At 36.8% G+C, this 27854-nt stretch overlaps 1 protein-coding gene across 1 annotated transcript in view; it reads left to right on the top strand.

Annotated features, from left to right (window-relative positions):
• The window catches only part of LOC136864267 (nose resistant to fluoxetine protein 6), a 165828-nt gene that overhangs the window by 27240 nt on the left and 110734 nt on the right, over positions 1 to 27854 (top strand). The window contains exons 3-4 of the mRNA XM_068226691.1: positions 8988 to 9163; positions 27017 to 27084. Coding sequence (XP_068082792.1) covers positions 8988 to 9163; positions 27017 to 27084 — 244 coding nt within the window. The remainder of the gene's footprint in view (positions 1 to 8987; positions 9164 to 27016; positions 27085 to 27854) is intronic.

The raw sequence follows: 27854 nt of genomic DNA on the forward strand, positions 1-27854 counted from the left end.
CTAATATCTCTTAGATTTCATACACCTAACTGTATTCAGAAAATAAACTTAAAAACCACTAATACAGACTTTACTCAAGTAGCCACAAGATGGCTTATAAATTATGCTACACCACCAATTACTCCTTTCCTTTTAAATAGTTTTGAGCAGAAGCCATCAAATCAGTACAGTATGGTGTAGGCTGGAGTTATCCACTTGTGTTGCCTGTGCTTCAAGCAGCATATATGCAGCAGGTTTTTCTTTTTCTTTCTTTTTTTTTTTAATAAAAGGGGGAATGCATCAGGTGATAACAGTGGCATCCTGTCAGGCAATCGACTACTGAATCAATATTGTAATTTTAATTTTAACAGTAGAAGCAAATATATTTTATTTTAAAGGAGCCGGACTCAGTGACTCTCATGGTGGAGGTGCTAACCTTCTAACCCCAACTTGGCAGGTTCGATCCTGGTTCAGTCCGCTGGTATTTGAAGGTGCTCAAAAACATCAGTCTCATGTCGGTAGATATACCGGAAAATGTCAAAAACAGATCAGATGTAAGGCTTTTCAGGCATTTGCTCTATTAACCAGCGTTTTGTCTTAGGTCTGACACTAGACTCATCAGAGTGGGATGTGTCAGACCCTACCCACTGACGCTGGGGTATATGCAGGTGAACTTATAAGTTCCAGACTTGAACGTATTCAACAATATGCTAGATTTGTTGACATAGGGTAAAATGAAAGTACTGTAATGAGAATTTGTTAATGAAAATGATGTAAGATAATTAACACAAGGAATAGAATGAAACCCTACAAGATATTGCGATATATCAAATACACAAAATATAAAACAAACTAATGTTACGTTAAATAACTACAAACTTGCCACTTCAAAACAAAACCTGAAATAGTTAGTACAGTTTCTAACAAATGTCACGTTGTTCTTTGGCTGTGTGAATAAATACAGAGAATAGTTCACTTTTCTCCTGCTAACTGCAGCTCATATAAAAACTTTGTATGCTGTGTGAAATGGACAAGGAAAAGAAAATCAAAGAAAAACCAGTCTGGCTTGATGGAACAGAAAGTACATACTTTGTTAACTTCATGGACACCACATTGAATTGCGAATGTCTACCAGCTACAAATTAAGAACATGCCAGTTATTTAACCGTATCTTTGTGTGCCATCCTTGATTCAACCATTGACAATGTCCAACAGAGGAACTTTTCAGCATTTTCATTACATTTTAACAACAAGCACTAATGGAACATTTTGACATGATGCAACACATCTAAGAATTTTAGAAACTGATTCTAATTTTGTCATATTTTACTCATTGTGCACATAGTTCATCCCAGATGTTTTTAACACTTTGTGTGTGTTTGTACGTTTGTTGTAGGTACTGGATGTGTTTGTAGAGTTTTGCATTAAGGCTGATGATGGCCACCCAAGGCCGAAACTAGTTCCTAGTTTAGAAATGTAATTTAAACATTGCATGATACAGTATTGAATATGTGGGTGTCAAATAGAAAGACCTGCACCAGGCTTCTCTGGAGGCTACAAAATATCAATCAATTCTCATTGAAATAGTTCAGAGTTAAATAACGCTTCTTGATTTAAAGTAGTAATTAATTATGAACATGAAAACGCTGATCTTTTCTGAGCCATAATTTTTTTAATAAATTGAGCTCACATTTCATTCTTGGTTCCTGATTCCGAACACCTTCAGAATCTCAAATAGCTTGGTCCAATCAACATTATCAAATGCCTTTTCAGGGTCTACAAACACCATCTATGTGGGATTGTCCTTCTTAATTTGATCCTCTAAGATGTGATTGGTGGTGATTATTGTTTTAAAAGGAAGTACAACTAGACAACCATCCTCGATCCTCTAAGATCAGACGTAAAGTCAGGATTGCTTTACATGTTTCTACATTTGTTCTGAAGCCAAATTGATCTTCTCCCAACTCAGTTTCAACTTGTCTTTCCATTCTTCTGTAAATAATACATGTTAAAATTTTGCAGGCATGAGATACTAAGCTAATGGTGCGGTAGTTTTCACACTTGTCAGCAGCGGCTTTCTTGGGAATAAGTAAAACAACATAATGCCGAAAATTGGATGGCAATTCTCCTGTCTCATACATCTTGCACATTAAATGGAATAACCTCGCCATGCTGGTTTCTCCTAAAGGTAGTCAGTAATTCACAGGGAATGTCATCAATTCCAGTTGCCTTGTTCTTGTTTAGGTCTCTAAAAATTTTGTCAAAATTTGACCTCAAAATTGGGTCTCTTATTTCATCAGCATCAACAGCCTCTTCTTGTTCCAGAACCATATCATGTACATCTTTACCTTGATACAATTGTTGGATATGTTCCTGCCATATTTCTGCCTTGTCCTCTTTCCCTAGAAGTGGTTTTCTGTCTGAGCTCTTAATATTCGTACACCTAGTTTTCCTTTCTCCGAATGTTTCCTTGATTTTCTTGTATGCAGCATCTATTTTTCTGAGGACCATACAATTTTTAACATCCTTGCACTTCACCTTCAACCATTCTTCCATAGCTGTCCTGCACTTTCTATCTACTTCATTCTTTAATCACCTGTATTCCTTTCTGGCCTCTTCATTTTTTGCATTCTTGTACTTGTGCTGTTCATCAATCAGGTCTAGTATCTCCTAAGTAATCCATTGATTCCTAGTTGATCTTTCCTTTCTTCCTAAAATTTCTTCAACAGCCTTACTGATCTCCTTCTTCATGACTGTCCATTCTTCCTCTATTGTGTTTCCTTCAAACTTTTAATTTAGTCCTTGTGCAACATGTTCCTTGAACAGTCCCTCACAGTCTTTTCTTTCAATTTGTTTAGATCCTTTCTCCTTGCATTCCTTCCTATCTCCAATTTCTTCAAATTCAGATGACATTTCATGACCAACAAGTTGTGGTCAGAGTCCACGTCTGTTCCTGGGAAAGTTTTACAATCCAGCACCTGGTTTCTGAATCTCTGCTTAATCATAATGAAGTCTATTTGATACCTTCCAGTGTCTCCAGGTCTCGTCCATTTATACAGCCATTGTTTGTGGTGTTTGAATCAAGTATTAGCAAGGACTAAATCATCATCGGTGCAGAACTCAACCAGACGATTTTCTCTTTCATTCCTTTGTCCCAATCTGAATTCTCCTACTGTATTAACTTCCCTTCTTTGGCCTACCACTGCATTCCAGCCCCCATTACAATTACATTCTCGTCACCTTTTACATATTGTTTTGAATTTTCTATCTCTTCATATATTCTTTTGATTTCTTCATCTTCTACTGAACTACACTGAGCGGCACGAAAAATGCAACACTATATTTCTTTCAAAAACTGAAATTTATTCTAAATTTATGACACTTTTATGACACTAATCCACCATCTTATGATGGAATATTGTGGTACAGTCCCATCTAATGGTCTAACAATGAAAAGAAAAGACAATTATAAAAAAATTTAACAAATGAAGCGAGAGATGCACATTTCAAGGAAATTTTGAGTAAGCTCATAAAGGTAATGCACTCTGTTTTAATGTTACACACTTCACACTTTCACTTCACAGACCTCGGAGACTATCTCGGAGACCTCTGTTCACATCTTCAAAAGAGTGTATTGCCACCTCTTGCAGCCAGCATTCAACCTTTAAGGCATGCACCTGGTTAATGCGGTAATGTTCTGTTGAGGAATCATCTCCCATTCTTCCAGGAGAGCATTCCGTAGGTACTGTAGGGTCTCTGGATAGCGCTGATGGACTCTTCTTCCCTGCTGATCCCAAACATGCTTAGTGGGATTCGAATCAGGGCTTCGAGCAGGCCAAACCATAGCATGAATCTCTGTTTCATCCAAGAACTGTTGCACAATTCTCGCAACATGTGGGCGTGCATTGTCGGCATTAGTGTAAAACCATCACCAACAAATGGAGCGAAAGGCACAACATGCTCCAGAAGGATTTCCTCCACATACCGATGTGCGGTAAGGCTCCCATGCTCCACGAAGAGGTTGCAGGTTGCATGGGAAAAACAATTGAGGCTAGTGCAATAAACAATCAACACTTCATTGTTTACTCGCAAAGCAACGCCAATAGCATACCCCATCTAAAAACAATGGTTGAAGTGCTTCACTTCAATTAAATAGATAATTACACATCATTTATTGGGTGTTGCAATTTTTGTGCCGCTCAGTGTAGTAGGCATATAGACTGCACTATTGTGGTGGCCATTGGTTTGGTGTCTATCTTGACAACAACAATCCTTTCACTATGTTGGTCATAGTAGCTTACCCGCTGCCCTATTTTCTTATTCATTATTAAACCAACTCCTGCATTTCCCCTGTTTCTTTTTGTGTAGATAACTCTGTAGTCACCTGACCAAAAGTCCTGCTCTTCCTGCCAACGTACTTCACTTATACCAACTACATCTAATTTTAGTCTATCCATTTCCCTTTCAGATTCTCTAACCTACCACAACGATTCAAACTTCTAACATTCCATGCTCCAACTTGCAGAATGTCAGTATCCATCTTTCTGATGATTGCCCCCTCTCATGTAGTCCCCACCTAGAGAACCGAATGGGGGACTATTTACCTCCGGAATATTTTAACCGAGAGGAAGCCATCATCAGTACATCATTCATACAGAGAGAGCTAGTTAGTTACAGCTGTAGTTTCCCGTTGCTTTCAGCCATGTAGCAGTATCAACACAGCTAAGCCATGTTGAGTATTATTACAAGGCCATATCTCTCAATGATCTAGACTCCCATCCTTGCAACTTCAAAAAGGCTGTTATTTCAATAAACCTGTCGTTAGTCTGGTCTCTCGACAGATACCCATCCAGTATGGTTGCAACTGTGGCTTGGCTATCTGCTTCATTGGGACACGCAAGCCTCCCCACCATGGCAAGGTCACATGGTTTGCAGGGGAGGTCAGTCATGATATATTTTTATATTTAAAATAAAGGAATTCTATGTTTGTTAAAAAACGTGCTTGCAGAATTTAGATTAAAATATTTTTTTTTAATGCCTAGAATGAATTCAACAAACTTGAAATGGACATCCTGGAGAAAGAAATTAAAATTGGTATAACTGGAATCATATTTGGCTTAGCCGCACTAGGGTTACAGAAACTGGAATTCGGAAACATTATCTCAGTTGTCTTTGCAGTATATCTCAATAGTCATCTCCAGGTTCTTAGGTGTAAAGGATCATCAGTTTTCAGACAGCAAGTTGCGAAACATTGAGAAACACTTCTCCATATTAATGGATATAAACCTTTTCATGGCCAAATTATTTAAGAAAAGAATTTTTGGGAACTAAACATATTTTTGTAGTGATGGAATGTCAAAGAATGAGAGGCAATTTTTAAAAAAATTTCAAACTGGAACTGTGGGGAAAAAAAAATAAAAAAATGTGGGAACTATACTTCCCAATAGCCAAAAATCAGGACATGTAATGTGAATATGTGCATTCATCTTATACCACACAGAAGTATAAATAATTTAGACTGCATACAGCTGTAACCATAATTTCAGGTAGAATAAGGGGTGTACAAAGTGAAAGCCAAACGAATAATAGATCCACAATTATATATTGGAAAGGTAATCTGAACACATTTATTTGTCATGAAACAAGCTACTAATACATTACATTTTACTTTTCATGGAATTTCTGGAACTCAATAACATAATAAAATGAAATAAAATAAAATAAAATAATTCTGGAGATGAGTAATCATGGCAATATGAAGAACTTACGTTCCTGTGTTTCACCTTTACATAAATCCTATTTATTTACCCATACTGAGACAAAAATATGCTCAATCTAGTATGTCTGAAGCACTACAGGATAATTTATGATAATGTAAATAGTTTAGAATTACTAATATCTATCTTTATGGTGCAGAAAATCACTTCACTTCCCCAAAAATTCGCGCTCCTGGCAGTCATTACACTACACACATGTAAACAAACACGTCCACCAACCTAGAAACTGCAAATGTAAACGAGCAGGATTTTCTGATGTCCACACCAGGTAGCAACACAAATCAGATGTGGGAATCAGGTCACCCAATGGCCCAATAGCAGAAAAAAGTTAGTGGGAATTATATCACCCACTGGCCATGAAAGGGTTAAGGGTTCATACTTCAAGTGAGATCCTTCTCTTCAAAAACACCCACATCAAAATTTTCTCCTTTCAATATTTCGCTCATCTTGCACATAACTTTGTACTGCTGGTTTTTTTAAGTACTAGTTTCATTTTTTCATTTCATTTTCTTTATTTTCAGATATGGTTCAAACATTGTATTTACTACAGAAAAGATGATGAAGGGGCTATGGATAAACTAATGATGATTCAGATCGAGAATAAGAAGTAAATGTGTATTGCAAATTACAAATTTCATACTGGGGTATAGAATTACGTATAAGCTTATGAAAGAATTATCTCATAGAAGTCCACCTTTTCAATACACTGCAATTTATTAAAAATCAAAACAATGTTACATTTTAAAATAAGTGGACATGTTTTGCCTATAATATAATAGGCATCTTCAGCCGTATTATCCTTAACATTAAAATTAAAGTGGTAGACTAGACATTAGGCTAAACTTAAAATGCTACATAAAATGGCTTACAACATTAAAAGAACTATTACAAGAACTCGCATATTATATAAAATGAGCACTTGAGTGAACTTAACATTTGTGTTGTGTCGTTAAAACTTCATAGTGGGTAAAATAAAAAATTTGTTGGTCGTGTTTGACAGTCAATATTTGAAAACACACAGGTACACTTGTATATGTATTCCTAAAACTAGTATCTTCGTAGGATAAAAAATGCTACTACTGATTAAGGTTGTGATTGTGGCAATTTAAGATCATGAACTTTTGATATCATGGTAACTGGGCTTTGTTTGTATGCATCATGAAGACAGAGCAGCCCTATGTGGCTAGAGTAGAAGAGGGGACTTCAAGACAAAGTTTTTCCTTGTCACTAGATATGTTTTAATGCAAAAGAAAGTCCTGATATGTTGAGAGAATAGTCTGAAGTGAAAAAAGAAAAGGAAAATACCTTAGCTATAAGCTCTAGGCCAATGTAAGTGGGGGGAATATGACAGAGGACTGAGAATTAGCATTAGGCTTACCCACTTGTCATCCACATTTTGCTGCTGATTGCCTAGGTGCTGCAGTGTGTTGTTCTGGCCATGGCCACAGCTGCGCGTCTAGTGTTATATCTACTGTCTGAAGATGGGAAATTGGAGAAGGAGAGGGAGGAGGGGGAGGGAGGGAACTATGGTGGTAGTGGGAGGAGGCCTATCAGTGGGCGAGGTTGATGACAGAGAGGGGTTATCTGTGATTTGAGAATAAATCTCTCCTAATTTTAATTTATTTAGAAAATATGGAAGCAGGCCGTAGAAGGAGCTACGTGACTCCGTGACATCGTTCAAGTTGGGGTCTCGGTTGCTAAGGTAATCAATGTAAATGTAGATATTTTTGTACTCATTCATTAACCTACCCTTTTTTAATCTCTTTAAAATAGTTATATCCTGCTCTATGGTAGTGTAATGGCCTGTTTCCCTCATTGTCTCATTATTTTAACATGTAACATCCATTTGATTTTTAATCAGTCACAAAGTGTATTGAAAAGGTGGACTTCTATGAGATAATTCTTTCATGAGTAAATGTGTAGCCGAAAGAGGGTGAAGTTACAAAAAGAAATCTGCTAAGATTTAAAAAGGGCTAAAAAGGACCAATAAGCCAAAAACGCTGAAAAAGGCCAGAAAAAGGACATATAAAACCTACAATTTTCTGGCCTACAATGATCTAGAAGGAACATATATTATGCTCGGCTTCATCTTTGGACACTCCAGAAAAAGGAATTTTCCTCAACTTCCGAGCCCTAGTCATAGGAGTAACATAAACGGAATTCTTCGCTTTACATATTGTGATGCTCTATCAGTCAACTTGCCACTGTGCACTGCTATCACCATATGAACTGCAGCAAATGAGCACCTCTGCTCTCATGCACAAACACCACTACTCAGACAACAACGTGGTGCACAAAACAGAACTACAGACCACTTGTAGATGCCTGGTTTAGAGGAACTAATAACCTACCTGCTTTATCTTTTTTTTTTTTTTTTTTTTTTGCTAGTTGCTTTACGTCGCACCGACACAGATAGGTCTTATGGCGACGATGGGACAGGGAAGAGCTGGGAGTGGGAAGGAAGCGGCCGTGGCCTTAATTAAGGTAGAGCCCCAGCATTTGCCTGGTGTGAAAATGGGAAACCACGGAAAACCATCTTCCGGGCTGCCGACAGTGGGGTTCGAACCTAGTATCTCCCGAATACTGGATACTGGCCGCACTTAAGCGACTGCAGCTATCGATCTCGGTGCTTTATCTTTTAATGCAGCCATGATGAAATAGTGACTTGCGATTATATTTTGATGCTGTGCATTTCTCTTGATTCCTTACTCCTCCAGCACTCGCCCTCTCTATGACTTTGTTTCTATTTGTGTCTGATGACCTGCTAGTTGTCAGACTGTTGCTTCATTTCCCCTTCCCCCCCCCCTCCAAAGTATGTTGTATGCACATTACATTACCGAAGTACACAGTGACTCAGTGCACAATTGCATTTTCATCAGAACCTTGTGAAAGCAACATTCGCGCTCTTCAATTTACTTGTTTTAGTTCAACTTATAATAATCTTGTGCCACCCCCCGTGGTGTAGGGGTAGCATGCCTGCCTCTTACCCGGAGGCCCCAGGTTCGATTCCCAGCCAGGTCAGGGACTTTTACCTGGATCTGAGGGCTGGTTCGAGGTCCTCTCAGCCTGCCATCTCACTGTCAGGTAGCTCCTCAATTGTAATCACACCTCATAATCTGCAGGCCTTCAGGCTTACTAGCGGTCGCTTGGTAGGCCATGGGCCTTCAGAGATTGCGTGCCATGGGGTTTGGGTTTGGTTTGGTTTTATAATATGCTTGTATTACTTTTCAGTTACCACTCAAGATAGCAGTTTGCCTTCCATCCTCCTGTGGAACCAGAGACTTTGTAGCCTTCGTCAAGAACATGGCAGCTCTGAACCAACTGGAGGTATTAAATGTAGATGTCCTTGAACACGAATGTCACACTAAGGATTCTCCTGAGCTGGAACCAGAGGACTGGGCTGCTGTGTGAGTAGAGTTCATTTACAAAATATTCTTAAATAAGGCTTAAGAAGAGGACCCAATTTAAGGTGCTTGGCACCCTGGGCACGGCCAATTTTGGCATGTTCTCCTATCTATATAATTTTTTTTTTTTTTTTTTTTTGGGTACACTTAAAGAGTTTGCCCAAATATTTTAATCTCTGATTAAAGGTTGAAACTAGGTTCAGTACAATTTTTGTTTTTCTGTTTTGACATTTGCAAGTGCTGACATCAGGCAAAAATGGGAAAATGGTTAAACAGATTTTCTAGAATTTTAGTATATAAGTTCAGACATAGCGAGGATTGTGCACTTGGCTGTGTGTTATTTGATTTGCGCATAGTGGCATAGCAATATTCCTCTTCCACATTCCAGACCCCTTGTCAGTGGTATGGTGACTGCTTGCAACCAGACGCATGCATTGCACTCTTGCAGCTTGTGTCATCATTAGACCTGGGATTTTAGGCTCTAAAAAAAATTAGTTTTAGGCGCCTAAAATAGGCTTTTAAAACAAGTAAATAGGCTTTTAAAAGAGAAAATAGGCACTTAAAATATGTTTTTAAAATGTGTGGATAGGCAGGAAATAGACTTTAAAATATTACAATATACACTTAAAGTGTAACGTTATACTCTTTTACTTTAACAAATGTGGTATCCCTATTCTTAACCGAAATACCTGCAAAATTAGGACAGAATAAAGAAGACATTTATCAACAACAATATAAAAAAGTCATGTGTCAAAAAACTTATGGATTATATGATATATCATTATCAGTACTGATCTAAAACCTTAATACTAAAATCACTGTACACAATTACAGCACTGTAGGCATCCAATAACGGTGTAAACACGAATGGAGTATGTGTTTAGTATTTGTGAGGAACATTCCTACAGTACTTTCATTCGTAGTTTGCTTTACAGTACATAACAATAATCTTCTCCAAATTTTCCACAGTAAGGTGGTATCTTTTGTCTGTTAAAATCATTTTGAAATCAGAAAAAGAGCACTCCACACTCACAGATGTTAGAGGGGCATAGGGAAATTTACCTACATTTTTCAATTCAATTTCACTTGGTAAGTCTACCTTTTCCCCATCCATTACCTGATGTACCCGTTTCAGCACTGAATAACCTGGGTTCTTCTGCAGTACACTAGACCACTTGTCTCTTATTTTATCCCCTACCTTGCCCCTAGCATTTTGTCTGTTATTCTCAGCTTCCTCATTTAGAGAAAATTTCTGTTTGAGACTGTTTCCCTTTTCCTCCATTTTTGTAATGGTGACTGGAAGAAATGAAAAATTTGTCTGAATATACGCAATGTCTCTCTGAACACTGGAACGATCATTTAACAGCTCTTCGACAGACGACACACATGCAGAGTTGTCCGTTAAAGGCAATTTGCCTATTACAGTCATGTTTTCCTCAAGATGTTCTGCATAATACAGGGCAGCTTCCATCCAGGAACCCCAACGGGTGATGATTGGCTGTGGTGGAAGGGGAATAGAGGGGAGTTTCTCTCGAAAGATGGCTATTCTTGATGGAGCCTTACAGAACACTTTCTTCATTGTTGAAATAAGAGTATTTACTGCAGGAAACTTGGCCCTAACTGTTTCTGTGAGTCTATGCAAGGCATGGGCCATGCAAGTAACATGAATCAAAGAAGGACAGAAAGTTTTGAGGAGAGGTGCAGTGGCAGTCATGTAGGAAGCAGCATCTGAGACAAGGAGAAGGACTTTAGAATCATCAACACTCCCAGGATACAACAATTGCAACCCCTTGTTGATGAAGTATGCAATGCTTTAACTATTGACTTTCTCAAGCTGTTTAGAGCAAAGGAGGTGAGCGGTAGATGCCTGATTGGGTTCCAGTTTTCCTACTATAAGGTTAGCAATGTACGTGCCCACAGAGTCGGTGGTTTCGTCCACACATAACGATATGCAAGACTCCTGAATATCCACCCTGATTGACAAAATGACCCCATTGTAACAAATATGTAAGTAGCTTTCTTTAATGTAGATGCTGATGGGATGTGCTGCTTGGTGTATTTCTGTAAAAAATCTCAGAAAACAGGATTATGCACAGCATTCCAGAGGATATTTGCTGCAAATAGGGCTCTACACATATCAGCATAGAAACCATTATGGGTTATAGGAGATATAGTTTGTGTGAGCAGAGTCTGTCTAATGTTACTTTTCATGGCTGCTTTCGCTTTGTGACTGGCAGTATCTGCATGCTGCTGAAGGTGGCATTTTTTCTCATGTGAAATCTAAAACACGATAAAGTGATGTCAGTCAGAAACTAGGATGATGAATAGAAAAGGTGAGCTATTGAATAAAATGTGTAATTTTGAACTATTTAAATTAAGCCATTATTACTCTAAAGTTCATTAAGAACAAGAACACTACAGTCCCCGAAGGGCCTTGGCTTTCAATAACGGTTGCTGCCCAGCTCATGGCTTGCAGATATTGGGTGGCGTGTGGTCAGCACGATACATCCCTCAGCCGTATTGCCTTGCCTCCGTGACCCCTGCTCACTGTAGCTTCTCGGTTGTCCTCACGATGCTGGGTCAACACCGTTCCAGACCTCATAGATTTCTAAATTACTGCCAATACTAGAAATCGAACCCAGGTCGCCTGGACTAGGTCTCTACAATTAATTAGAGGAGCCAATATCACAACCTTAGTTTTAGATTAATATGAAATTTAAAATATATGCACATACCTGTTTATTGCAGTACTGGCAGAAAATAATCTTGCCATCAAAGTCATCCCTGGAAATTGTACAAGCCATTGTTGTATAAGAGCACTCTTAGATGATTTCATTTTAGGCATGATTAACTATATTCACTTAAACAGATTTTCTTTCACTGGCGACTTGACACAGTATGTCCCTTCTTACTACCTGCTCCTTGTTCTTCCTAGATAATCCTCCCCCTCACCCCGTCACTCGACACAGTACGTCCTTTACTACCTGCTCGTTGTTCTTCTGAGCTAATCCTCCACCTCCACACTTCACTCAGCATTCCTTTGGTGACAGCTGTCTGGGAAGAACGACATTTCTGCGAAAAACCCACCCTCTGCTGTTCTGCTCATTCCAGGGATGTCCATTGGGTGATTGTAAAAATTGCAGAAGTTGAATTTTATTTTAAATATAGAAAATAGGCATTTTAGGCACTAAAATAGTAAAATAGGCTCTAAAGATCCAAATAGGCATTTTAGGGCACTATAAAACTCTTTTAATGTAAGGGATTTATCATGAAACGTCAACATATTTAACAAAAATCATGTTATTTCGTAAGGAACAAAATAGGCATTTGCCTTAAAATCCCAGGTCTAGTCATCATCTGTCAGTTCTCCATAAAGAGAGCAAAATTTTCAACCAATCACTACTAATCTGCATTTAGGACAGTCGCCCAGGTGGCATATTCCCTATCTGTTGTTTTCCTAGCCTTTAATTAAATGATTGCAAAGAAATTGGAAATTTATTGAACATCTTGCTTGGTAAGTTATTCCAATCCCTAACTCCCCTTTCTATAAACAAAAATTTGTCCCAATTTGTCCTCTTGAATTCCAACTTTATTTTCATATTGTGATCTTTCCTACTTTTAAAGACACCAGTCAAACTTATTCGTGTACTAATGTCATTCCATGCCATACCTCCACTGACAACTCAGAACATACAACTTATGACATAGATATTGATTCCCATATGGAACCTGAAATATTTGTCTAAGAAACTTAGTCGAGCAGCTTGTCTCCTTTCTCCAAAGTGTTCCCAGCCCAAACTTTGCAACATTTTTGTCAGATCATTCAATTTGGATTGCGAGAATTTGTCTGAAGGTGTGTCATATTGATGTGGCTCGAAATCTATTTCTTCATCGTCAGATTGCAATGAACTGCTACTTTCCTCATTCAAGTGAGTAGGTGGAGTAGGTACAGGTAAGTCGGGTCCATGAGGAACTGGTAGAAGAGCTGACTTGAGATTCGGATATTTAATTTTGTTTTTACTTTTCTTATTGTAACCGACAACATGGGTCATACAAAAATAGCAGTCGTCATGATGCTTCTTTTGCTCTCACCATTGCATGGGTATAGCAAACGGCATTGAGTTTCATTTCCTCTCATACCAGTAACGTAGTCCCTCGACACAGGTATTGCATGCAATATGAGGTGCGAAAGATTTGTCTTGATCCCCAACTGTCAATTTGAAGTAAGAAAAATAAAGTTTCTTTACAAACGAGTCTATTTGACGCACCTTGGAATCGAACACATAAACTCCACAAATATAACAAAACTTTTGAGGACTTTGTTTACACTGTCTTCTGTGCACCCCTGAAACACTAGCCATGATGGTGTTAAAACACTAGAACTTCACTTTTTAGTGATCAATTTGAAATTAAATTACATTAAATCTCGTGCATATTATAGGCCTACAATTAAATGAATGTGAACTTTTAAAGACGCACTGAACACGTACCGGTACTTCTTGGAGCCCGTCTCAAGCAACACTGTTATCTTTGAAAGGAAACTGCTTTATCAGTCCATCATAAACATTGCATAAGGGCTGGGGCTTTTAACACATCTGTTTATTCAAGTGGTCTAAGATGAAAGACAAATGCTCAACTGTCTTATCTCCAATCCTACATACCTCACGGTCTATTGCGTATCTGGGGGAGTTTGTTTTATGAATTTACCAGGAAACCCCCAACTACAAAATGAACATTTAGACAGCAAAAAACCTATAATAAAATGCAAACAAATCAAATCAAATCACATAATTGTATTCTAAAAAAAAAAAGTTGCGCAAGAACATCTCCCAACATTACATCTTACGAATTCATGGAGATACTAAAACACCGAATTGCATCAAAACTAGATGTGATAGGAAAAAAATAGCATCATTTTTGGAATCGGGGCAGCAATTTCCATAAGAATTACATATTTTCTATTTTACTGCAAAATCATGTTGGCTAGTATTATTGCAGGGTCAGATAAAGTTTCGCCTACTCAAATTAGATTTATGAGAAATGGGATATATTATTTTCTTGAATTCTGGAATGGATTGTAAAGTGATTCTTCATTCTTTTTAGATACATTAACAAGAAAGATATAGTAAAATTTAGTTATTAATGAAAAATATTGCTCTTGACTGTACCTACACATACCTTAATATATGGAAATAGTACATTATCTTTACATTTCATAGGAACTTCTCTGTTCCACACCAAGTCCCTTACATTCTGGTAAAATTTATTTCCCACTTGTACCCTTTTGCTGATCTCCTTATCCAACTTTGCAGCTTGCATTGTTTCATTTCCCAAATATTTGAAGCAGTCAATAAGCTCAAGTATTGTCCCCTAATACTAATGATTCCGTTTCCTTCTCGTTCTCCTCTTGTCATCATCACGGTTTTTCTCACCAGGCGAGCTGGCCGTGTGATTAGGAGTGTCACTATTCATCTCAGCGACCCCGAAGAATACTCAACACTCTTTCTGATTATTATTTATATCACTCCCCCCCTTGTCCCCCACACTAAAGGGGGCTGAACTTGGACTTCAAATATTTCCGGGATGTCACTATTCATCTAAGCGACCCCAAAAATTATGGATTCAACACTATTTTCGATTATTTGTATATATCACTCCCCCCTCGCCCCCATCCCAAAGGGAGTGTCTTACCCCCACCTGGTTTGTCTCCTGATACTAAAAATCCGGAGTGTCGCTATTCACTTTGGCGACCCCGAAAACTATATATTTGACACTACTTTCGATTATTTGTATATATCACTCCCCCTCGCCCCCCACCCCTAAACTTGGACTTTAAAAATATTGGAGTGTCATTATTCATCTCAGTGACCCTGAGAAGTATGGATTCGGCACTATTTTCATCTATTTTTATATATCACCCCCCTCGTCCCCTGCCTCTAAGGGTTCCTGGGGTATCTTATCCACATCTAACTTTATGTTCTCCAAAGGAAAAGATGGCTCTTGAAAACGTACCCAGGAAAGATTAAAAATGATCAGTTTATGATCAGAATAAGTACATTATGAACAGTAAAATCAATTGGTCTCAACGCATTTTTCACCCCACCGCCGTTAAGTTAATTTACCCCCCCCACCCCCCAAAAAAGAAAGCGTGTTTCTTTATGTTTTAAGGAGATTCCAAATACCAATGTTCACATCTGTTACCTTCAGTCTGAGATATAAGTATCCCCATAAAAAGAAATAACTTTTTCTCACTTCCTTTCACCCCCCCCCCCCTTAAGTGAATTTTCCGGCAAAAAATACTTGTTTCCTTAATAGTAAAGGATCTTCTAAATACCAATTATCACGACTCTAACATCTTTAGTTTTTGAGATATGTGTCCTCGTAAAAGGAATTCAACTCCTTTTCACCCCTGCCCCCAAGATGATTTCCCCCCAAAAACGCTTTTTTCTTTGTTTTTAAAGGAGATCCAAATACAAATTTTCATGTCTGTAACAACTTTAGTTTTTTAGAAGTAAATATCCTCATACAATTCAATTAATTTTTCAATTGCTTCATTCCCCCCCCCCTTATTAAACTTTCCGAGAATATGCGTTTCTTTAATTTTAAAGCAGATTCCAAATACCAATTTTCACGTCTGCAAAATCTTTATTTTTTGAGATAATAGCATCCTCATACAAAAAATTCAACTAATTGTTCAATTCCCCCCCCCCCCGCCACACTTTAGGTGGATTTCCGGAAACAAAAAATATGTATTTCTTTATTTTCAAAGGATATCCCAAATACGAATTTTCAGGTCTGTAATATCTTCTGTTTCTAAAATATAAGTATCCTCATTTAAAGCATTCAACTCCTTTTTCACCACTCCTATTGGGATTTTCCGAAAACAAAAAAATATGTGTTTCTTTATTTTTAAAGGAGATTCTAAAAGCCACTTTTTACATCTGTAAACTTTAAAAGTTTTGAGGTATAGATACACTCATTTCAAAAATTCACCCCCTTTTCATCCCCCCATTAACTGGATTTTCCAAAAACAAAAAATATGCGTTTCTTTATTGTTAAAGGAGATCCCAAATACCAATCTTCAGGTCTGTAGTATCTTCAGTTTCTGAGATATAAGTATCCTCATAAAAGGCATTCAACCGCTTTTTCACCCTTTCTCACCCTTCCTATTGGGATTTTCCGAAAACAAAAATTACATGTTCCTTTATTTTTAAAGGAGATTCTAAATACCAATTTTTACATCTGTAAACTTTTAAAATTTTGAGATATAGGTACACTTATTTCGAAAATTCACCCCCCTTCATCCCCCCATTAATTCGATTTTCGAAAAATAAAAAATATGTGTTTCTTTATTTTTAAAGGAGATTCTAATACCAATTTTTACATGTGTAAAGTTTTGAGATATAGATACACTTATTTTAAAATTTCACACCACTTTTCACCCTCCCATTAATTGGATTTTCAAAAAAAAATACGTGTTTCTTTATTTTTAAAGGAGATTGCAAATACGAATTTTCAGGTCTGTAATATCTTCAGTTTCTGAGATATAAGTATCCTCATTAAAGGCATTCAACCCGTTTTTCACCCTTTTTCACCCCTCCTATTTGGATTTTCTGAAAGCAAAGAATATGTGTTTCCTTATTTTTAAAGGAGATTTCAAATACCAATTTTTACATCTGTTAACTTTTAAAGTTTTGAGATATGAATACACTCATTTTAAAAATTCACACCCCCTTTTCACCCTCCCATTAATTGGATTTTCTAAAAACAAAAATTACGTATTTCTTTATTTTTAAAGGAGATCCCATATACCAATTTTCAGGTCTGTAATGTCTTCAGTTTCTGAGATATAAGTATCCTCATTAATGACATTCAACCCCTTTTTCTCCCTTTTCCACCCTTCCTATTGGGATTTTTCTTTACTTTTAAAGGAGATTCTAAATACCAATTTTTACATCTGTAAACTTTTGAGATATAGATACACTCGTTTTAAAAATTCACCTCCCTCTTCACCCTCCCATTAATTGTATTTTCAGAAAACAAAAACATACATGTTTCTTTATTTTTAAAGGAGATTCCAAATACAAATTTTCAGGTCTGTAATACCTTCAGTTTTTGCGATATAAGTATCCTCATTAAAGGCACTCAACTCATTTTTCACCCTTTTTCACCCCTCCTATTTGGATTTTTTACCCATTTTTTACCCCTCCTATTTGGATTTTCTGAAAACAAAAAGAATGCGTGTTTCCTTGTTTTTAAAGGAGATTCCAAATACCAATTTTTATAACTGTAAACTTTTAAAGTTTTGAGATATAGATACACTCATTTTAAAATTTCACCCCCTTTTCACCCCTTCAGCAACGAAATATCCAAAAATCCTCTCTCATTCAGTCAGTCAGTCAGGACATGTTCTTTTACAGGAACGCCCATACTTCAATTTTTCGGAGAGCATGAATAACGTCAAGACGTGTACGGCTCATGCTTAGAGAGTGTGAGAGAAGGGTAGTGAAATAAACTTAAGATTAAAGTGGAACTTGCAGTTTATTCAAGAGATAAGCAAAGGAATTATATCACCTTTTACAAATGTATTGTGAGATTGCCCTTGAAGGTGCGGAGGCGATGTTGTTCAGCGGCGTCGGCGTCGTCCCACGTCGTTGGTGTTGTCTCAGCACTGGACGTTGACGGCGACTCAAACCCGAGGCAGATCGTGCAGCGTGAACCAGTTCCTAAAGGAGCGGTGAAATGAAGAACTTCCGCACAGAATGTCAAGGGGATCTGGTGGGACATTTTTCTACCGCACTGCGAATTAAGGCGAAGCACTTTTGAATAGTTTCCACAGTAAACGGTGTTGGACGCACTTTTGAAACAAAGATGAAATCAAAGTCACAGTTCCGTGAGAATAATGCAGTAGGCACTATCGTACTTGAAATAATAAACAATGAAAGCAATCTGTAACCTTCCGAGATGCAATAATTAAGCACTTCGCTAATCTCAAAAAAATAAAATTCTTTGGATACAGTCTCTGCACTGTATGCAATGAGTTCAGCACGCACACTCTCGTTAAAATAAATGAGAGCTTCTACGAAAATATAAAGAAACAGTTTATGACAGTCCAAGTTCTGTTACGTTGTAATTTCTCTGAGGCAAGGTGGCAAGGTTATCACTGAGGCATAATTTTTGACAGTTTTATGAGGGGATTTGACCTAGTCTTTGAATGAAATGAAGGTTGGCACAGTTTATGATAGGAGATATTAACACTGTTTTCACGCGGAGTGATAGACACAGCCTTTGAGGGGAAAAAAAAAGGTAAGCACTGTTCTTTACAAAATAACGTGACACTGTTCGTAAAAGAATTGTTCAGTTGCTAGGGCACAATTTTACGAGACAGCTTAACACAGTAGAGGAAACAACTACAGCACAGTTTCAAACGCACAGTCTTTTTAAATTCACAATCCACAAACGAAATACAATTGCACAGCCCTACAGACTGATAGAAACAAAAATAAGCTTTCATTCACGCGGAAAGTCAAAGTCCACGGAGAAGGCTTTCAACATTAACACTTTCGAACCCATGTACTCATTCGGACAGAGTAACGAACCGTATAGCGAGGCGATGATGTGCTTGCTCGCACACACACACACTGAGTGACACACACACTCACTGCATACTGCACACTGCTTTACTCCAGGCTGGCGACTCCCTTTTATTGCCGAAGGTCGGACGGTGTGGTTGTACATGTGGGCATCTAGAAAAATTTATATCTCGGCCATCCTTCCGCCGATTTACATGAAATTTTGGCTAGCAGCATTTATTGTTCAGGCCTACAAGGTGACGTTCTTGAAATTATGATATTACATTCTGTTCATGATGAAATGCCATAGAACAAGAGAGAACCTTCGGTGTGATGTCACTTGGACTTGGCTGGCACTCTGGAGCAGTGCTAGCTTGCACGCTGTCTCCCACAATGCCTACGCGCTCGGCGCACGGATTGAATGCATACAGCCGGGTGTTAGCGAGTTCCTTTCAAGAAATATATGAACGTGAATGCTCGCAGGGCATTCCCATTTCAAAATATAGATATAGATTACAATAAATATAAATTTTAATCACCTAAGAAATATCACACTTTAAGTATTTTCAAGAAAAGGAAATTCAGTTTTAAATATTCAGTTACTGTATATTGGGGAAAGATAATAAACACTTTTTATGCTTGGTCCAGGGCACCTGTTGGCTCTCAGGGCTGAGAATGAGCCCTAAAGGAGTGTAAAATGGCCCTCCATAGGCTGTATTCAATAAAATAAATAAATAAATAAATAAATAAATAAATAAATAAATAAATAAATAAATAAATAAATAAATATCAGGTAAAAGGGAAAGAGACAGGTGTGAGTGAAGTGTATGGACGACACACTTTATGAGGCTGAAATAATTGAGGAATTACAAAATTTAGCCTTTAAAAAAATTATAACAAAATAAAACTATCCTTTTTTCTGCATTTAAGATGACGCTTGAAATTTCTTTGTCAAGCGTCATCATAAATGCAGAAAAAATTATAGTTCATGGTTTTAGTAAAGTGAATATGTAATCCTGCTTTGAACGCAATATTGGAAAGACATGACCTGGGTTTACTCTTATTCAGGTTCATAGCTGAGAACATGTGTTATTAAATATATATGGAGCTGAACAACAGTAAATAATTTGCACAGAAGTGCGTGGATGTGCAGAAACTCTTTTTGTTCCAAGTTCTTATAAAATACAATGAGGCCACCTAGAATATTGTAATACTTATCTTTCAGAATTATTTTATACTGAAGTTTTATCAGTTCTTCTTGAATAATAATAATAATAATAATAATAATAATAATAATAATAATAATAATAATAATAATAATAATAATAATAATAATAATTGCACTGTATTGTAACATTTTATGGCCGATATAGGGCCACTCCAGTCAATTATACAAAGAAAGTTGAGCTTTTCTATGCTTCAATTTTTCTTTATCCCCTCAAAAGCCTACGTCCTTTCTTCAAAACTAAGAAACAATGGTAGGTATTGATCCATCCATACACACCACTTTAAAAGTGAAAAACTATTTAATTAAAAACATAATGATTATATTTAGGGACATGTTTTTTTCTGTATTTGAGACTTCATCAGCCATAAAATCATGCGGTAGAATACAAGACTCATTGTTCAGAACAGGAAAAAAATGGAAGAACCCAAAGCCTTTTAAAGGACTATTTGAAAAGTGCAAAAGATATAAAAATATATACATTATTTTACAAATTGACCTCACTTCTTGCAAATACTTTTGTTGTCTTCAATGTTAAAATTGAAATATAACTTGAAATATGACATGCCTGCCTAATGTCTCATACGGGATATGATGTCCATTGTTGCTGTCTGTATTTAAAATGGAAGTTCCTTTATGAACTGTTGAGAAAACACTGGAGAACAAGTGAGGTAGTTCATCACTCCTTGCAAACAATCTATCTGCAATGTTAAATATGAACGACCTTACTTGAACATGTTGCAAGCATTGTTGGATCTGGTAGTTTCAGTGTGTTGACTGGGGAGATAAAAATTCTGGCCTTGGAAAAGGATTGCTACTAAATACACATCAGAACATTTAAAAACTTTAACTTGTAAGAAATTTTCTTTTAAATTGAACTATTCTGTTAGAAGAAATCTGAAGCCTTATGAAATCGCCTGTTGTATGACAAAGACCACCATATTCAAGGCTTAAATCTTAAGAATATTCCTTAAAAAAAAAAAAAAAGGACAAGGTCTGGAAAGAAAGAGATATAGAAATTAATGTGTTTAAAAACCTCGGATATCTAAGAAACATATTCCATTATGAATGCATGGTGTAAAAGCTTACCATCAATTTGGATGAAACTCCCTATAGCCGGTTTACGACTGAGCCTCGCTTCGACTTGCTTCTCACCATGCTATTGTGTGTGTTATATAGTTGTGTTTTCTTTCGCCCAGCGGAACTTGGCTAGTTGTAGTAGGGGGGGGGGGGCAGTGCTATTAGTGGGGAGAGGGGAAATAGCTCAGCCTATAGTAGGAGCGGGAGGGTGGGAAGTTTGAATTAGTGGAAGTGACTTCAAATTACCGTATTTACGCGAATATTCCCCACATATTTTTAAAAAAAATATTTGAGGCACGAAATTGGGGTGCGGGTTTTAATTGCATCAAGGTTGGCAACACACTCCTGGTTCACCTACTTTTCGATGTTGGGTGTAATGCTATGCTTTGTGTACTGCAGATGGAAGAAAACTGCCCCCGTATGTCATATTTAAACGGAAGACAATTCAGACTTTTAATTCAAAACTGCCTTTACATTTTAAAAAGTAGTATTTTACAGAGCAATTTAAATTCAAAATTTCCTGGCATCATGATAGAATGCGTCTTCCGCAACGTGCAGGGGTAGCTTTCCGCACTTTCACTCATTTCAGTGTGTCTACAGTGGGTTCATAGTTGCTATGTTTGAGTGAAATTGTAATTTGTTTGTATTCAGCGTTTTAAGGAATGCCACATCATCACGTAGCAGGCAGTATGTGGAAAAGGAGAATCCTCTAACACTGGAGATGCAGACAATTAGTGAAAAAGTGTGGTTCATAATTATAATCAAATTGTATGCAAGAATCTTCCGATCTACAGCGAATCAAGTCTATTGCAAGTTAAAATTAATGAAATATCTGTCACATAAGAAGGCCTTTTTGCTAATTTTCATGGCAAATATATTTTATAGCTGTGATAATGCATTTTTATCATCTCAAATATGTTCAAACAAAGTAGCTACTGTGTATCCGTCATGTTCATATTTGCGTAAATACCACATAACTCGAGGAGTGATATTAAATGTTTCTTTATGCCTACATTACTCTTTCGAGGGAAGGAAGTTTAGTTCATTTCATTTTTTCAAAACGGTCCTTCCTAAAATTAGGGTGTGGGGATTATTCGCATAAATATGGTATTAATTTTTCGTGATTATAGAAGCGATGGTATCTGTTCATATAACGGATTTTTCTTCTCTTATACGTCATTTAAATTTTTGTTTGCGTTAATGCTCTGGTCCAAACCTATATAAATATTTTCGTAATTGCTCATCAGGTTCCCTTTGCTCACTTTTTTCATATTTCATATTTTCTTATTTTGTCATATTTCAAGTTATATTTCAATTTTAACATTGAAGACAACAAAAGTTTTTGCAAGAAGTGAGGTTAATTTCTGCAAATAATGTATATATTTTTATATCTTTTGCATTTTTAAAATAGTCCTTTAAAAGGCATTGGGTTCTTCCACTTTTTTTATCTATTTCTGAACAATGAGTTTTGTATTGTACCACATGACTTTTTCTGTAAATAATGTATATATTTTTATATCTTTTGCATTTTTAAAATAGTCCTTTAAAAGGCATTGGGTTCTTCCACTTTTTTTTATCTATTTCTGAACAATGAGTTTTGTATTGTACCACATGAATTTTTATCATCTCAAATATGTTCAAACAAAGTAGCTACTGTGTATCCGTCATGTTCATATTTGCGTAAATACCACATAACTCGAGGAGTGATATTAAATGAGACAAAACATGTCCCTAAATATATTTAATATGCTTTTAATTAAATAGTTTTTCACTTGTAAAGTGATGTGTATTGATTGGATGGACTAAAACCTAACATTGTTTCTTAGTTTTAACTGTATCAATACGGATCTATACGATGAAGTTCGTAAATACTTTCTTCAGCTGAGAACATTCTATCTTTTGCCCTTTTATTAATTTTGGTTTCCAGTCTCACATATGAGTCACTGGGAATCTTAATTTTGTCTGTTTTGTTCTTGAGATCACGTAGTGTTATTTGTAGTTCTGCAAATAACCTACCCTTTGTGTGTGGGGTTAACTTCCAATAAGTAACCAGGTGAATCTGACCCCTACGGAGTGCGTCTCCAGGTGGTGGATAGGGGGTCCCTACAGTACATAGGGCTGGTTGAAATACCCAATACAACCTGCGGACCAACAGGTAGCCCAATTCCTGGGGGCTTTAAAATACTGGGACACCCTCTCTCCAGGGGTCATAAATATAGAAGGCCTGATGTATCCACAAAGATGCACACAAAATGCTGTCAGTTGGTACACTTATTTATTTCACCTTCACTTCACATAAACATACACATAACCTAATTAACTGCTGTCACAGACAAAATACACACATCAACAAACTGCCATTTTTAACAAATGCCTATCACTAAGCCACACAGAGATTGCAACCTTAAAACAATTGACTGCTTAGAAGCATGTCATAACATGTAGTCGTAAGTATAATTCCTGTTAAACCATAACTCACCAGGCGAGTTGGTCATGCGGTTAGAGGCGCACGCCTGTGAGCTTGCATCCAGGAGAGAGTGGGTTCGAATCCCACTGTCAGCAGCCCTGAAGATGGTTTTCCGTGGTTTCCGAACTTTTAGGCCTTTCCTATCCCATCGTTGCCATACGACCTATCTGTGTTGGTGCGACGTGAAGCCACTAGCAAAAGAAAAAAAGAAAAGAAAAACATAACTCTTACTAAACAACAACTCGTCTCTATCTATTTATATATGTGCCTAGCCAGGCTTCAAGAAAGATACATTTTCTCATAAATTCTAGGATGCTTAAGGCCCAGATATAATGTACAGAATATTCTACAGAGTTCTCATCTACCCAGTACCATTCTGACCGAGCTCGATAGCTGCAGTCACTTAGGTGCAGCCAGTATCCAGTATTCGGGAGATAGTAGGTTCGAACCCCACTGATGGTAGCCCTGAAGATGGTTTTCAGTGGTTTCCCATTTTCACACCAGGCAAATGCTGGGGCTGTACCTTAATTAAGGCCACGGCCGCTTCCTTCTCAATTCTGTAGTGGATTACAAATCATATATATGGGTAATAAAAATTATATACAGGTTCTTACATTAACTGAATTCATTTAAATGTCCATATGCAGTACATGTTTCATGACATAACCTCACAAATAATGCAGTCGTAAACTAATAATGATACTAATAAGTGGATGTACATCACAAGTCATAATTGTAAGATAATAATAATAATCATAAGTCGAGCTCGATACTTGCATTATTTACTCATGGGTGAGAGAATAATGTTTTCAAGTTGTATAAATTTATCACACTTGCATCAGGCCCTTGCCCTGGGTTATGGGTGAGGACTTTAATGGCATCTACAGCGGAGAAGAATGACTTTGGTACGGTGAAGATGGCGGAAGGGGCGAACCCGTAGTGTCTGTACTCCACAGGAGCGGCTACAAAAGGTGTCTGGCTCCATGTTAGGGACGGCCTAAGTTGAACCTGGTAGAAGGTAATAAAATGTCTTTGGGAGTGGTGAACCCATCGGACAAACAGCCTATAAAATGAATGCGAGTGAATCGAGGCTTCAGAAAATGCTAGGGTGCCCCCTGAAGAGTTTAATTATTCCGATATTTTAAAAAGGTGATAAAAAGGAATGTAATAACTACAGAGGGATCACACTTATTGCCCACGCAGCTAAGATCTTTGAGAGAGTAGTGGAAGGAAGACTGAGGAGGGAGCTAGAAGGAGAAATGAAAGAAGAACAATATGGTTTTAGGAAAGACAGATCAACATTTAACCTGATCTTTACATTAAGACATATGATGGAGAAAAGATGGGAGTTTGGAAAAGACATAGTGATGACATTTATTGATATTGAGAAAGCTCATGACTGTACACCCAGACAGTTGGCATGGGACACATTAAGGAAAAATCAAGTTGACCGAGTGCAAGTGCAAATGATAAAAGCTATGTACAAAAATTGTGTTAGTAGCGTGAAGACTGGTATAGGAAAAACAAAATGACTTAAAGTTGAAACTGGTCTCCGACAGGGAAGCGTACTATCCCCCCCATACTATTCATCACAGTCATGGATGAAATTCATAAGAACGTTAAACAGAGTTTGGGAAGACAAGTAACAAAAGCCATGTTGTTTGTAGATGATATAGTGATATGGGGTGAGGATGAGACAGAAGTGCAAAAACAAGTAGATGTATGGAATCAAGAGAGAGAAAAATCTGGGATAAAAGTAAGAACAGAGAAAAGTAAAACAATAGTGACGACAAGGGGAAGGAAGGAAGGAAGAGGAAAGATAAAACTGAATGCTAAAATTCTGGAAGTGGTTAAGAGTTTCAAGAACTTGGGGATCACAGAAGATAGAAAGATAACCGAGGAAATTGGGAAAGGAACATAACAAGCAAACAGCTTCTACCAGAGTGTAAGGGGTATTTTGCGGAACCAAGATGTCTCGAAGAAATTTAAGAAAGTATTATATTCAATCTATTATGAACCCATACTAAACTATGCAGCTGGATCGTGGACTGCAACAAAATGAGAGGAGAGTAAAATACACGCAGCGGAGATGAAATTCCTGAAAGGTATCAAGGGCAAGACCAGAAAGGATAGAATTAGAAATGAAGAGATAAGGAAAAGGACAGGCATATTAAAACTTCAAGACAGGATAGAAACAATAAAGCTAAAGTGGTATGGGCACATGATGAGAATAGGAGAAGAGAGAGTGCCAAAAACAGTTTTTTTTCAGAGAAGTTAACAGGAAAGAGACCACAATGAAGACCCCAAAAGAGATGGACAGATTCAGTTTGGGAGTGCATAGAGAAGAGGGGAGGAAAACCAGAAGATGTACTTAAAAAAGGAGAAGACTGGTGGATAGGCAGGCAGCGATGGAGGTCCTTGATTCACAACCCAACCTGGGTAGCTGGAAATGGAAAATGATGATGATGTAGTTCATTAATACCATTCTTAATTTCTTTGAACCTTTTAACCCTGGTATTGCTATTCCATAATTTTTCTACAATTATAGTTTCAGGTGTTCTAATAAGATGTCCAAAAACTGAGATTCACTTCTTACTAATTGTGCTCAATACTTGCTTGATTTCTTTATAAACTGTGTTATTGTGCTCAATACTTGCTTGATTTCTTTATAAACTGTGTTATCTAAAGCTATTCTCTAATGGCCATTGACTTGATATTATTTATTTACACATGTTCTAATTCTTCTTCTCTCTATTTAAATTATTTTATCAATTTCAGCTTTATTAGTAGTTTTGAAAATAGTTCCACTTGCATAAGTCACCTCTGGATGTGTGACTGTTTTAAAATGTCTTAATTTTGCTGCAATCAATAAGCTACTTTTTGTACCGGTATGTGTTTTTGGTGACATAATTTGCTCTGTTTAATTTATTTATTCTATTTTGTGAGGTTGGTTTTTGTTTAGATTATAAGTTTAATTTCATCTAAATACTTAAATTTATTAACAATTTTGATTTCACATTCATCAATATTAATTTTATTTTCAAGTGGTGGATCAGTTAACATGATTTCATTTTCTTCACAGGAAATTTTAAGACCTATTTTCTGTGCTATTTCCTGCAGTGATTTGATTGGATGCTCATTTTTCTGAATATTGTTTGAAAACAATGCAAGGTCATCAGAAAATCCCAATAATAATAATAATAATAATAATAATAATAATAATAATAATAATAATAATAATAATAATAATAATAATAATAATAATAATAATAATAATAATAATAATAATAATAATATGCCCCAGAGGAGTGCGACAGGCCTTGGCAGCCGGCACAATTCCTATCCTCGCCGCAAGTTGGGGCTTCATTCATCCCATCCCTGAACGGGTCATTTACTGGAAAACAGGTTTACAGGTTGTAGGTTAGGTTTTTCAATAATAATAATAATAATAATAATAATAATAATAATAATAATAATAATAATAATAATAATAATGTTCTATGTGTTTACAGTGGGATTCTAATCTTCTTTGGTATTTTGGTGGTTCTGAGCACTGGGTACGACATCTTTTCTAAGGCTGGTAAGTTTGTACCATTCATATGCTCAACATTAGTAATTCCTTTTTACTTTCCATAACATGTTTTGATAGATGGAATGTGAGGCTGGCCCCTTGATTGAAATAACTTATTGCTATGATAACAGGATCATTGGTAGAGCTGCATTCAGACGCAGATCCAGAAAAATTTTAAACTGGGTGCCAGGGCCAGGATATGAGTGTCTCATGCGATTTCCTAGACAAATTAAAAACATAATTTATGGTTATAGAGGTGATCAATATGGCAAGCTGTAGATTTCCACTCACCCTATGTGGATTCCAATTTCAGCAAACGGGAGTTTCTACCTTTTGATATTTCATGCACAAACTAGTCACTTAAATATAAATTTCTTTCTTCTGTCTCCGGTGGTAAATTATCTAGGTCATTATAATATTAGTAAAGCACAATTTATAATTTTAAGAAAGTGCAATATACATACAGTATACCCTATGACACTAGATACTAACAACAGAATTAGAACATGTCCCATTACTAGTAATATTAATACTAAGAGCGAAGGCACCACACATCATGTAGGAGTTCCAACTGGCACTGGTGTTTGTATGCAAAGACTTTAATTATTTCTCTTGGAGTAGTGTTAGAGTCCTGTTGCAAGTACAAAAGGACCAAGCCATTTAATCTCTCTTTTATCATTGTTGAATGAAGGAAGTCTTCATTCTTCTAAGGGAAGAAGAAGGCTGTTCTGATGTATTAGTTACTGGTGAAATTGCAATTATTTGTGAAATACATTGTA

Source organism: Anabrus simplex, chromosome 1 (genome assembly GCF_040414725.1).
Source record: "Anabrus simplex isolate iqAnaSimp1 chromosome 1, ASM4041472v1, whole genome shotgun sequence".
Classification (NCBI taxonomy): Eukaryota; Metazoa; Arthropoda; class Insecta; order Orthoptera; family Tettigoniidae; genus Anabrus; species Anabrus simplex.